This window comes from Anopheles nili, chromosome 3 (assembly GCF_943737925.1).
Source record: "Anopheles nili chromosome 3, idAnoNiliSN_F5_01, whole genome shotgun sequence".
NCBI lineage: Eukaryota > Metazoa > Arthropoda > Insecta > Diptera > Culicidae > Anopheles > Anopheles nili.
This window is the reverse complement of record NC_071292.1, coordinates 31,024,682-31,039,518: the sequence shown is the minus strand read 5'-3', so window position 1 is coordinate 31,039,518 and position 14,837 is coordinate 31,024,682. Positions and strand designations below refer to the sequence as shown.

At 49.4% G+C, this 14,837-nt stretch overlaps 1 protein-coding gene across 1 annotated transcript in view; it reads right to left on the bottom strand.

Annotated features, from left to right (window-relative positions):
* LOC128724061 (thrombospondin type-1 domain-containing protein 4) overlaps positions 1-14,837 on the bottom strand; it is a 71,488-nt gene that overhangs the window by 53,597 nt on the left and 3,054 nt on the right. The window contains exon 2 of the mRNA XM_053817826.1: positions 2,274-2,355. Within this exon, the coding sequence (XP_053673801.1) occupies positions 2,274-2,355 (82 nt within the window). The remainder of the gene's footprint in view (positions 1-2,273; positions 2,356-14,837) is intronic.

Here is a 14,837-nt window from a genome sequence, read left to right as displayed (position 1 = left end):
GGCGGACCAATTTTGGGAAAAACCCTCCATCCCCCAAGAGTGCGTCCATCCGGCGCAGAACTGGGTGATGCGATTTTTCCCATTCCCATTCGACCGACCGGCAGAACGGAACGGAACAGGCTGACTACTTCTAGCTCGAACCAACTCCCATATGCGGTGGTGGCCCCCTTCCGAAAGCACCATTGTCTGCAGTAAATGAACCGGAAAATCTGAAAGCAATGCGGCGCAACATTTACCTTCACCATCGCCACGAAGAAGCGTGTCCACGGGGTTTGCTTGGTTGCGGGCGATAAAGTAGGTGAAAAATTTGAATGCAAACCGAAAAGGGGTTTTACCGTGACGCTGGCAGAGCGAAGGCACACAAGATACGCACCCTGTGAAACCCGTCATCACCTCCGACCGGTCGACTGGGAGCTCGACTTTCAAGCCCTACTGTGTAGAGCGATCCCTCATTCAGCCTCCCTGGCTGGCTGGCTGGCTGGCCACCGGCCGCACGGTAAAACTTCCGTGTCCGGGACCATGCCCGGAAAGGCAATAAATTTCGAACATAATCGAAAAGCCACCGGATCTCCTGCCGGCACCGCACACGGCAAGGCGATTAGGTTTCCTGATTTAACTTACGGCCCAGCTCGAGCCCAGTTTGGCCCAGTTTGGCCCAGTTTGAGCCCGATAGCGCCGACGATCCTTGCGGTGCACACAGGGTTATGGTTGCACACGGTTGCGAAGGCATGCGAAAATTAGGACCACCACCATCGCTCAGCAAAGCCGAACCCAGCGCTTCTTGTTGCGGACTTTTTCAACAGCCACTTTGCGGTGCCTTACGGAAGCTGTGAAACCGAGCGGTCGACGGGTCGAGTTAAACAACCAGCCACATAACCGAGTGGGTGTTGGAAAGTTTCGCTAAAATCACCCCCACACGAAACGCGATATCGATGAGCGCCTGCATATCTTCTGCGTCGTAGACACTTTTCTCCCACCGAACATGGCATTAGGAAATTACAAAATTTCATCACCAAAAGCCTTCGAGACCGCCACCGACTACTGCTATTACCCTTTCGCAGCCTCGAGGGATGAATGATCTCCGTGCGCTCGAAGACGATGTAATGAGTCGTTTTCAGGTCGCGTCCCTTAAGCTCACTTCCGGCGCTGTGGTGCCATAGCGCCCAATTTACCTAAGTGTGAATTGGGCACAATTGTTTGCACCAGGCGCTACGCCACGCCGCACGCACACGAGCTGTTGCGGTTTATACTCTCGAGCTCATTCTACCGGGGCCGTGTGTGCAAACAGTTCTGCGGGAGAAGTTCCGCTCCGTTCCGTCCGTTCCATCCGTTCCGTCCGCAAACACACAACAAAACTACCATCCGCAAACACGGTGCGGTCCACGGGCCCTTTAGCCCTCAGGTTTTTGAGGTGGCGCGCGCGTTAATGTGTCTTACAGCCAGCCGTGAAAATGCCAGCCCGTCAGGAGACCTGGGGCGCGCGTTTTCGTTATGCTCTTACGTTCGTGCCATGTTTCCGCGCGTTTCACGTTGATAAGATATAACTTAATCTGCTGCCGGAGTTGGGAGTTGTTTCGCTGTCGTGTCGGTGCTTGTTTCTTCCGTCGATTGCGGCGTCGAATGGAGGAGAAGCAAAAACAACAACGAAAAAAATGGAGGAAAATGCCTCCCGGTTGCACGGTGATGGAAATGGATGCCGTGTGGTCGAAAAACTATAGAAAACTGTTGAAAATGGGGCCACCTTGTATACCTATTGGCTGGGGTTGGCTTAAAATGATTGTAGCACTCTTCATTGGGATTGTTCGATCACTGTCAATTATACTCCTGCCGGGATTTAATAGAAGACGTCTCAACGCAAAATGGATCGCTTCGTAGAAATGCTTCCGAAATTCACTGGCAGCAAAATTTTGACTTCCTCCAAGCCCAATGTACGAGCGTCACGACGATGACCCACGATCAGTTGGTGGTCCAACACCAGACGACACCAAACAGACGCTATTAGACGAACATGCTTTTCCATTTTGCTAATTAGCCACATGGTCCACTGGTCCGGAGCATAAACGGTGTGGTGTCGTACTTTTTACTTCTGCTCTTATCTCGCCCACTTTGTCGGTTCTACACTTGCGTTGCACTTGTGCCGGATTCTTCCGTGCCTTGGCCGGTGAGCGGCTACCTGCGCTGACCGACACAAAGTGCAGCATAATTCGACTGCTCTGCCATCGTGTCTGCATCATGTTCAACCGAAAGCACCCTTGTTTTCAGCCTCAACTCACCCGTATACGGTCCCTGGTAGAGAGGTCAGCTCCGATCGAATCGATGGAAACGATAGCGACGATTGTGATACACCGAAGAAGCCTGTTGGAAGGGTGAAAAACGAAAGAAAGAAATAAAAAGGAAGTAAGACACTATTCAGCACACCTGAAACGCAAGGAAAAACATGCACGTGGTTGACATGAGCACGCGTGGTTGGAAAAATACTTTGACCCAATCGTTTCGTTCACCGCTTTTTAACCTATATTCGTTGCATCGTCGATCGGCAATATCGACAGCAATGGTGCAATTGTACGCGATAGAGTGCAACAGAACAAACGTATTGCAAAGGTCACTGCTTGGTGACAGAGATCACACTTAATCAGATGATGATACAGTTATTTCCTGCCATCATCCCGAGTGTTGATCGATGCTTTGCTGCTGCCGCAATTGCAACTAATAGCTTTTTGATTTTCGTTGCCTATTGCGCGGCAAGTGCCGTATCGAGCGATTTAGCATCGTTTCCCCGGCAAATTTCTTGAGCTGAAGCACTCATCAACCACCAAAGACTGGCGCCATTCAAAGTTCACCGTGGAATTAACAACTGCCCCGATTAGCGACCCACTCTTTCGCTTGCGCTGCCGACAGTGATGAATAGGTTTTTCACCACAGCACAACAGCATAAGAAAATAACGCTCGGCTCAACGCTTGTAAAAAGGGCTGCATGTTGGCCTTTTGGCTGAAGACTTGCCCTCCCGCATCGACTTTTTTTCTATTGCGAAACTCTACCCCGAGCCCTTAATTAAAACATGATCACCGAGACACGCGATGACTTGGGCATACCGATCGATCGATCGCATTGGAGCTGTGCCGAAGGGCTCGTAAAAAAAACCCCTGCAAGGGAAGGGTTTGCGCTGCTTTCGAAACAATCGAAAAGTTTGTCGCCTAAAAGGATGGCAAATACTGCACAGGGCGTTTCGGAGCGCACATTCACACGAAACAATTGGGTATGGTCTCGTGCGCGCGCGACCCATCGGAAGGGACAACATTTGCTTTTCAATAAACGCGTTGTGTCATTACAGGAATTTGACAAGCTCTCGGGATCGTCGTCTCCGATGAGTCGCTTCTCGAACGCTGCTCAGTGGTGATGCAAAGCAGCATTGCAATCATTGCAATCGTCGCCTCGAATCCGTGCCAAATGTACAATTATTTACGGCGCGCTCGGATAATCCATTCTCAGAACGTGCCTAAACTAGGATGCATCAATCTGACCTCCGCGGGGCCAGATAGCTTGACGAATGCCCGGTTCTAAACTTTGGTTGGATGAAAGTTCGATGCAGATAATTGCAATAACCTGCAGCATGCAATAACTCTTCAATTTCCTCTGGAAACTCCGAGCAAATTGTCTGGATTGCATGGTGTAGCGTTACTTTCTAGCTATTGGCAATTTAATGGGTCAACCAGCGATCGGAGGAGCAAATCGGCACATCGGTGAGAGGAATTTGAGTTTACTGCGCGTGTTAGACACAAAATAGCGTGAAAAAAGCTATTTAATGGGAATAACTATCTCCAGCTCAATTCTCTAACAGCTTGCGTAACATTCGAAACGAGAACCATCAGGTGTAAGCTTGATTGAATCAAGCCCGTTACTAAATGGCTTTGGTACACCATTCTGTACGGCAATGATTAGTGCAAGTGCCACATCGACCAGCATTTCAACAACGGGCTGCCATTCGAGCGAGAATTCAAAGCTTGTCATTTCACTGTCCCGCACGGTGTCATGTCGCGAATACTAAATGGCTCTCATCCCGACAAATTTCACCGGGTAAAACGGATTTGGCAGTTTGCCTTTAAAATATGAAACATTAAACGCAGAGATTAGCAAGCTGTCCCCACCATCATGTAATCCGGTCGGAACGGTTATCGTGGGTGAAAAATCTATTAAATATTTTAGACCACCATCGAGCGCCAACCGGTGCCGTCGGTCGTCCCGGACTGTTTGGTGCAGATTTTGGGCACTGAACCCATTTCACCGACAGTTAGCCAGCCATGGCCGAGAGCACAATAGCAGCTGATGCACGTCCAACACCCAGTACACCCAGTACGCCCAATTATGTAACCCCGGGGAGGTCTATCCAGGCCTCTCCCATGCATGGGAAAAATGAAACTCCCACCCAACTCGGGACGACTCGCTTGCGTCTAAATCATTTTCCACCACACAGGATCTACGCAAAAGGGTACGGTACGGTACTGTTGGTCCCTTTTTCGGATAAAGGCCACCACCTTCTTCACACTCCGGCTGGCACCACGTGTCGGTATGATGGCGAGATGAAAAGTCAACCGACCTCGACATGACGCCGGTTTGACAGACGGAGAGTTTGTTGTCAGAAAAAGGCTACTCCTGCTGCATGTGAGGTGTGAAATGCTTGCTGCAGGCGGGTGCCTTTAAAATCCATGTGAATATGCTTCGCTAAGCTTGTACGCTAGCAAATCAGCACATCTCGGACATAACTCTAGTATACCCGTAAAATAATTATATTTATCGCATTGCATCGCATCGCGCTGCGGTGCTAACGGCTACTTTGATCGACATTTCCCAGGACTACTGCGATGGCCTTAATTATCGTGCACTCGGTGCTTTCAGGACACTAACGTGTGTATCTCTCAACTCGAAGACCGTAACCATCAGCACCGTTCGAGTGCCAATAAGACAAAAGCTCGATGGTGTTATGCTCCACCTACGAAGTCGAGGTACCTTCCATCAGCACTGGCTCCGTGTGGTTTGGGGCCCGTTTGTTCGACTCGGAAACACAATAACTTGCTAGCTACGGGCAGCTGGCCCGTACCATGTGTTTTTCCGGCTCAAACCACGTACCACGTTCAGCTCGACTCGGAAGTAGCAGGAGAGCAAAAAATTATCAAAACCATTACAGACTCTACTGGGTGGAAGTACGACGCGAACGCAAGGACGGACCGAGACAAGAACCGATGGGCCCTTTTGCGCGCTTCTTGCCCCAACGCTCAGTTATCTTTATTACCCCAGCAAATTCAATAAAATATGCTTATGAATTTATGTGTGTACAGTCACAATTCACTTCGGAAAGGGCTTCGGTGGGGGTTTTCTCGTGCTCTCTTCAAGCGTCCAAATCGCCCTTTTTCGTGGGTGGGGGATGGTTCCACCCTCCGACACAAAATCCCCAATCGTTCCCCCGAAGCGAAGCGAACGATGGCGAATATTGCGTTTGGGCAACAGAATCTGTAATTGGTTTCATTGCACGATGCCTGGGACCGGCTGCAGTTTGCTGTCGACATTGCATGGTGTTTGATTCGTTCGTTCCTCCAAAAAACCCACCAGACCCTTTCCAAACCCAACCCCGGTTCGCTTTGTAGGGCCAAGAAGGGCCACGATTGATGAAGGTTGCACAACGCTTGATGCGGAGCAACAATAAGAAAAGCCGCATGCACTTGCACCACACTCGATACCGGAAACTGGCTGGCTTCGGGCTGGGAAGAACATAAATTAGGCCACACTGCACACGACCGACACCAGCAGCATGCAGCTGCAAATTCACAAATTAGAACAAATATTGCGCAACTCGACATGGCCTAACGAGTTGCCGGGTTGTGGTGACAAAAACCGGACCCGGTTGTGGGATGCAGTGATGGGATTTTTCTTCTAAAATACGATGCATTAATTAATTGTACCGCATTCAAGCAACGGAAACGATCCGTCATGTGCTGTGACATTGGTTGGTATTTTTGATTAAATCACCCGTTTACAAATCACGCCCATGGCAGGAAAGACGACATTTTCAAACCAACGTTGCTGCCAATGATGGTGATGAATGGAAAATCCTATCCATTTCCGGTCTGTAATCGATCTCATGCGGTGAAGAAAGATCTACCGTGCGAAGTAGCTTGTTGTGAAGCTACTTCCTAACACCGGATGTCGACTATGCGCAAAATCTGATAATGTGTCGATATCCTAGAGAGCTCCGGAAACGATCCCACATGCAACGAACACCGCGCAAGATGTCGCCAATGAGCCGTTTCTGCCAGTCGCGCTTCGATGCTAATTATATGCAATTATCCACCACGGAAATCAATCCTTTCCCATCGGTGCCGGTCCTCGGAGTTGACGCCCTGTTCTCCACGTAATTGCTTCATTTCGAGAGCGTCTGCCCTATCGGAAAAAAGGGGCAAAACCACTCGAAACCGTCACTTATCCGCTCGACTCCGTTCTACTGGCGTGAAAGAAGCGTCGACGTTTCGATGCGTGATCGAAATGTTAAGAGGTCACTTTTCCTGGCGTACTCGCGAGTCTTGTGTCTTGTGCCGCGATCTTATCGCCCGGTGCGTTATTGCACTTTTCAGCAAACAATGGACCCCAGATTGCTGTTTGATTGTCTCTTGAAGCGGAAACTGTGCGATGCGTGCCAGCATCGTCGTCGTCGTCGTCGTCTTCGTCGGGTATTCGTTGGCCTTTTCCTTGCAGGCTATGGCAAGAAACGACGATCGCGCTTGCAGCACAGAATGCAGACCCCTTTTACATCGTACGGCACCGGTAATGCACCCGCAAATCATGTGATGATAGGTTTGGCTTGATGGATTCGCTTATTGATTGCTAAACGATCACCGATCGAGCGCGAGTGCTGCAAACATAAATCATCAGCCAAGTCATGCAACTGGTAATTACAAATTGGTTCCTCTGTTGTGCGCTTCTCGGCGAGTGCGATCAAAACTAGCTCCAGCTGCAGGTGTCCGGATGCTTGTGGTGTGATAATTAATTTCATCCCTGAGCTGCTTTTGATGCAACTGCGTCGAAGAACGGGTCTTTTAAGTGCGAGCCCTCGAAAGCAACTTGACATTTGCGTTGCTGGCAGCCTGCGTAGCTTCGTCAAGCGCTCGCCATTTTCACGCTTTAAAATGGATACGCCTTTCAAAATCACGCCCCATCACTGCCCGATCGTTTGCGCCGTCTTAAGTGTTCGGATTTTGCGAGGCACTATGTGCGCTATTTAATCCCATTGTTACGCAAGGAAGCGGACTTTCTCAGCCTCAGTATTAACATTCAATTTCCATCCGTTCACCTGTTCGCCGACGAACGCCACAATCGCGCCACACCGCAAGCACGTTTGCCAAGAACGGGCGTGCGGTTTCATTCATAAACACGTCTTCAAAGTGCACATGTGTGCCCTTTTTCTTGTACCCAGCGCCTTTCCGGACCGCGGATGCACTGCGTGATCCATGCCGGGCGGATAACCGACGCGAACAAATGTGAAACTTGCCAGCAGAACTTACCCGCAGGGTGATAGAAAATCCATCGAACTGGCGGCGAAAGTACGCGCGCTACTGCAGCACCAGTAACGGAAGCGTACGTGATCAGAAAGCGTCAACTCGTTAGCGCCGTCTTGGTGGCGCTGGTGCCGGAAAACTTGTCCCTTAGCCCGTTGTGCCGAGTGCCTTTAAGATTTACCCATGGTGGCGCGTTTGTCACGTGAGCTTTGTCCGTTCGATACGCCAAGCGTTACAATGTAGCGAATGGTGCAAAATAGCGACCAAATGCAAGCCACTCTCGAGCAGATTCGTCCTCCCAAAGGTGCAGAAAGGCTGCGACGTGCAAATCGAGCGAACGCACGTGCCTTTTCATTTCAGCCGGCGGCTCATTTTACACCTACTGACAGGGCCCCTACGATAGCACCGATCGTTATCCGTCATTACGGAGTACATAATCACTTATTGGGCCATTAATCACGCTGGCGCTTGGCGCAACAGGCGACCGAACTGAACGCATTTATCACACCGTTTAACGTGGAAATTGGGCCCCCCAAACCACCGTTGGGTTGGGAAAGCACACAAGCACCATCAAAGTGACTGGCCACTCGTCGGTGTATCATTATTAATATGTGCTCCGGTAAGATAAACATCTGACCCGAATGACCCGCACCGTCATTTAGCGCTTGTGTCGCTCGGAAAACTCTCTGCTAACTCCGGGTAAATCTGATTCCTGGCTACAGTTGAAATGTGCCGCTTGTGTGCGTTTCGCATCAAAACATATCGCTCCATTTGAGCCAATGATGCATTCAGCAAACCACCGTTCTGCTTGGCAACTGGCCGCCAAAGGGCTTTTCAGCTTTTGATACATTGTTGCTGGAGCCCTCAGCCGGGTGTCGTGTCCTCGAGCGGTAAGCCCGCGTTGGGCGTAGTTCTGTTTTGCTAACATTGTTGAAGCTGTGCGAAATGCATTCAACCCTTTCCGGGGTTTTGCATTTAAAGGGAAAATAGCTCATCTCATGGAGCTCATCGCAACAGAACACCACATTTGCCTCCGTTGCACTGATAAGCTTCTGATCCAGTGGAAGGAGTGAAACAAGCACAGATACCCAGAACCTTCGAGATGCGCCGATTCGGCGTTCTTCAAACGCTTCGCTACATAATGCAAACCCACCCAGTACGAATATGTGGGGCAATTATTCAGTTCATACACAATTACACTGCCCTTTCGCATAACCGAACATCCTGCTCGAGTAATCCTGCTTCCACACAGACGGCCACAATGACGTCCCACTGACCATGTCCGGGTCGGTTCGTCGGAACGTGTCCTTTCCGAATGCCCAATCCCACCTCCTTTTCAACTTCACTCACCCGAATGGCGCCACATCATCAATCCCGGCGCTGGTTCATTCTCAACGGAAACGACAAGGAGTCCTTGCCGGGTTCTATGAAACCCACCCTCGACGCGCTCCCGGAAGGACGCAAATAGCGTAGTGCTTAGCGAGAGAGAGAGAGAGAGAGAGAGAGAGAGAGAGAGAGCGAGAGGACACTTGGGAGCGTATCCTTCCACGAAGTCGACCCCACCCACACAACGACCACACCGATGGAATCAATCAGCAACAATGGTCCGGCCGGAAAAGCGGAAAGCGGCGGGTTCTTAGATCGATTCACTTGTCATGGTAATAATAATAGAAGTAATCATCATCATCATCAAATTCACCGGCGTCATCGTCGGCCCGCCATTGTCAATGTTCGGTTTGGCTCGTGGGACGACACCACGGGAAACCGTGGCCATCGTTCGGATGGTGCAAGTGAGCATAAGAAGGTAAACAGCTTGCGTTCGCTTCCCTGTAGACCTACACCGAGTCGGGCTCTTGCCGGCAACGGCGAGTAAATAGTTAGTCAATCAATTGGGCTCTTGATTCCGGATCCCGCTGGCACGTGGCTGACGGTGCTTTTCTTTTGCGACACCACGCGTTCCGGGCACACGATACGCCAGTTGGCCCTTTGCTTTACGCTTGCCGCGCGCACATTCGACCTGAGAACGCCACAAAAAAACACCCCGAAAACAGAAGGGCAACCAACAGCAGACCGATCATGAGCGGGCAAACAAGGGCAAACACGAGCCGGGCCCGGACAGCAACCGCCAATTTCCGCGAGCAAACAAGAAATGGTTCCTTCGTCAGGCAGCATAACGATTATTGTCGCGGCGGTTGATGTGGCGTTGGGAAAACAATCGGAAAAATAAAGCCTAATAACGGGAATGGGTGGGATAAGTGGGGTGAATGCCTTTTTTTATTTCATGCGCGAATATAATATCTATTTGCAGTTCCGTAAACATTTGGAAAACGATACCATCTTGGGGTGGTGCTTGCTGTTAAATTGGATTAGGCCTAAGAAGCCAGAGTGCATTGTGTTCGTGGCTCGCAGCGTTTATCAGGCGTGAAATAAATACGATCGAATTGTCTTTTCTTCGAGACAGAGAGGAAAATTCATGCATTTGAGGTATCATATAATACGAATCGGGCGTAATCGTTTCAGGTTTCACCACAAAGACGGCCAATTATTATTCGCTTTGGTCACCATGCCTTTTCGTGCTTTTGCTTCACCGACCTTCCGTTGTACAAATAAGGGAACCCTTCGAGCGAATCCAAACGTACAAGTTCGCTTAAACGTAGTTTGCACTAGAGTCAAAATGAAACCCTTTAAAATGGTTAGTTCGAGCTGCTAAAGAGCAAAAACTCTCCCACGTCCTGTGGCTTCAGGCTGAAAATACCAAAAAAAAACCTTCCAGATAAGTTCCTCGGACAGGTGGAGAGAAAATCTTACAGTCGCACCTGTATGCTGATGAGAATTATAATTAAATGGAAACTCTAGCCTTTGGGGAAGGTCACAGCGCTTGATCAAGTGATATGAAACGTAGATTGAAGCTGGAATATTTGACAAGGTCTTGTCTAACGTCGAAACGCTTCCCTGCGTCATTGGAAAAGGACGGTGGAAACGGCAAAATAAGGCTGAGTTCGTGACGCCACAGCTCGATTTGGTAACTTGTTTGATTTGCTTTAGATTTCAGCGAAGCATTCAAAAATGCGCCCATCCTAAGGCCGAAAGGCTTTCCGCTTCGGTGGAGCTTTATTAAGAGCCTGCGCTAAAGTGTGACGATGAGAAACGTACGAAAAATCACTATAAAAACGGGTAATTTAAACGGCTTATCGTTCGAATAGTGAATTTTATAGATGGTACTCTCAAATGACGACGGTGAGTTTTCTGGGAAAAGGTGTTCATTTGTTAGGAAACTCCTTTGAAGGGTGCTTTTCCACGAACATTTGAAATGTGTTCTAAAAATTCTACGTTTTCCTTCATCCAGCTGCGAGAAATAATAATTTCCAGTGAATGTAATCATGAATAACATTGATATATTTTTGTTACCAACGGTTCTAAGAAGCACAGAAGAGCTATTTTTTGATAAAAGCTCGAGTTATGAACGTGTCGCATAAACACCAAACGAAAGATATCGTCCCTTGCAGATCGATCGAAATAAAATGGACACTCTTCTCAACCCATAGCGCGACATAATCCGTGCGAACGTGAATGTTAGCAGCACTGAAAAATATCGGCAACTTCGGCAGTGTAAAGGAACCAAAAAAAAAAAGGTTTGATTTATTTGTTTGTTTATCGCGGCACAAGTGCACCGCTGCCACTTTGCGAGTGCGAGAAGCGATTTAGGAACCGATTATGAAGCATGGCACGTTGTCACAAAGGGCAGCGAGAATCTTCCCTATCTCTCCACCCACAAGCTCTCTATCCCTACCCCATCTTTCTTCCCCATCATTCTTTAACCAGTTCTCCCGCTGGCTGTGAAGCATTCACCATCGAACAAGCACTTGTGCGTTGTCGTCCGTCTTTCTCAGCGAGCCCCCCCAAAATAATGGCCACTCCTGGAGGCGCTTGCATCGAGAGCGATCCAGACCAGGGCCTGGGTGCACTCGTCTTCCAAGTGCAATGGACCGGAGAGTGAAATGTCACATCGAAAGTGACGTAACAAAGCGCCCCGACAGCAGTTAATGACCACCGAAAAGCGGCCCTGTCATAGTGGACAAGCCATGTTCTAGGGTACTTCACGCGTACCCAGCGCGTGTTGCACTTCTTTGCTGACCCGGCATCTTCTTTATTCGGTTCCTGGGGCTCGCCAGCAACAAGAGCAGTCCAGAGGGCACGAGACCTACCGCGGTCGGAAGGAAGCGCGATTGTTTCTCGTGTCGATAGCCTTGTTAGATAGGCGAAAGAGATAAGATTCGCCCATAGATTGCCCACTTGTGCATGGGGCATTGTAATCGTGTGATCCCTGAGCTGTTGCGCCCCTTTTCTGATCGTTTTAAATTCAACAAATATTCACGATGAGTACAAAATGGCCTCAAAGGGCCACCCATTTAGGTGGTTCATAACAGCTTAATCGTGGCACCAGAAAGAGATCAATAGACTTTGCAATATCTCATTCGAGAACACTCGGGTTTTTAATTTCACTATAAGTTCTTCACCCTTTTTTGAGCTCTCAAGCTCTTCTCAAATAATGGTGTCGATAAAACCATTTTCATTCGCATACATTTTCGCCATTCTCCCATGGCTTCAACGGCATCATATGTTTAAATCTTCCGGCATTTCTTCTCACACATAAGGAAGGCGTCGGTCGCAATGGCGGTGAAAGCCATTAAATAAATTCTTATGGCTCTAAACATCTGCCAGAATAAATAACAACACCTGACGGGTGGAAGCCAAAGGGACTGAGCCATCCGCCATTATGCATACGCCATTTGGCCTCAATTGATAGCGCCCGACCCGACCCGAGGTTCACGTGGATGGTTGATCTTTACGCCAATTCACAACAGGAATCAATAACATTCCTGCCCGATTTATGATAAATCACACCTCTGCCAGAGCGCTGTTCCGCGTGGTCCCAAAGCCGCCAGGCCGCCTGGCCGTCTGGAACGGATTTTCTTAAAAGCATTCCTTAAGCGCAAACCCGATAAACGAGCGTACCGCAGCAGCTCCAAGACCCTAACGCGTGCTCGCTCTTTCTCGCGTGTCCTTGAGCGCTAGGGACGCAGATCGTAAATCATCTTTCCGCTTGCCACGACGGAAATGATACATATTTTGCTCCGACATCCATTTCCGGCCCGTGCTTCCTGGCCAGGGCGCTACCGTTGGCTTGTTAAACTCTTCTCCGACCGCGCTCTGCACTCTCATGGCAAGCACGGGAAGCATATTGTTGAAAATAATGACGCAGGAAGATCCCACATCCGCCGATCAGAGTGCCCTTTTCTTTTTCAGCGCAAGCACCATCATTCCGTTGCCGTTTGCAGTTGCGAATCCTCCATACTGATGAATTTTCCTATAACCAATCCATCTTTGGTGGCGTGATTTTTCCAATCAATTTCCCTCATTCGATTTGCGAGAGTGATGAGATTTCGCAGGACAAAAAGCTCTCCACTCTCGAGGTGGAATGTTTCCAACCGGCCTGTCTTAAAACCATCTCGCACGTGATGCGCTGCTTTTGGGCAACCATGTGTTCTGATACCAGCGCATTCACGCTCGATCGAGTATTTTCCATCTCAACGGAGCCGTTCTAAAGTCTTGCTTCATCCCAAAATTCCGCTTCTCAACGGTCGTCTCCAGCATCGCAACGTTCCCTGACCGGTCGTTCCGATTTTCCCTCCCAAAGCGGCATCCCGATCGGAGAGGATTACACTGCAACGGCTCTAGCTGCTCCCAGAGCAACAATTAAACATCCGTCAAACTGTCGGATTTGAGACGGATGCCCAACATGCCCAGGATGGCTTCGGGGGCGTTACGTTCGGGGCACGTCCACAACCGAGCAGCACTTCGACGGGATTTCATTTCGACTCACGTTTCAGCAATCAAGCTGATGTTTTGTGTAACGTTTCGCACGCATATATGTGCCCTACCGTCCGGATTCCGACGGCAGCACCGTGACAAACGAGATTTACTTCCTGTGTAGCGTTGCCAAGACTCCTTCCTAGCCTACTGCTTACCTACAGCACAAGAGCTGCTGCATTTCGTGGCAGAACGCAGCAACCCTGGAATTAAGCACTTCCTTCGTTGCGAGAGAGAGAGAGAAGGTTGCATAATAAATTTGCTGTCCACTCATGGCATGCTTGCCCGGTGCTCGGTAATTCCTGCTGTCCTGGCATAATTCCACCCCCACGGAAAAGCTGGACTGGAATTACCGGCAACCGGCAGGATCACAAGTGCCATCCGAGCAGATAATGCAACAGATTACGTTCTGTTTCATTCTCCAAAATCAATTATCGCCCACAATGTACGGTTGAAGAGGAAAACTCCCTTATCAAAGTCGTTATGTTAGACAGCATGCTCATGCGTCAATCTTGAGCCCCACGAAAGAATCGCCCGCAAGACTGCGAAACCAAAAACACGCTAAAGTGCTCCAATAACCGTCCGCAGTAGCCCCGCGGGAAAAGGCACAAATTACTGTTTATTATCATTACCAATCAGCCGGCTCGCGAGAGGAGCTTGTTTTTGCATACCAGCCAGGCCCTTCCAGGACGGCTCGGCGGAGAAAGAACCGAGCTCGGAAGGTTATTAAATTTCGTTCCACCGGGCGCGAACATCAAACGCATCCACAGCGGCTAACCCGGGGTCGTAAACGCTTTAAAAGCGCAAACCGCGCAGCTGAGCATCGCAAAAGCAGCCGAAAAAGTGATGCCAAATGCGGCCGAATGCGGCCAACATATTTATGGAAGGCAGCGCAACCCACACCAACTTTCGCTGCAAAATCAATTTCAAACTTCGTCCTTATGCTCCGGCCTCTGGGCACCTTTGGGTGTGCAATTTTGGTGCGAAATCTAATCGAAACGCCACCCAGCGGGTGGCATTATCCGAACGAATTAGGTTTCAATTCACCGACGCCTCCTTGTTGAGTTTTGTTGGTCGGGAAAAAATGATCTCACTGCAGCAGCTCTCGGTGAGTTTACAACATTATGTCACCTCATCAGCATGTTTTGCTTTGTTTGCTGCGTTCGCGAAAACCTCCGTCAACAGGCAATCGATCGCGCGCGATAATGTTCCACTCGGAACTGAAACAACAAATCATTTCTCGCTTGCCGGCGTGATGGTTGACGCGAAAGAAGCCATTCAGGAAATTGTGTTAAATAATAACCCGTCGTAAAAATCACGAAACGAAAACACACACATTTAACGGGCGCGTGAAGAAAAGGCGTCTAGTTTCCATCCTCGATGGTGGGTGATAAAATGATTTAGCCCACGGGAAGTGGAAC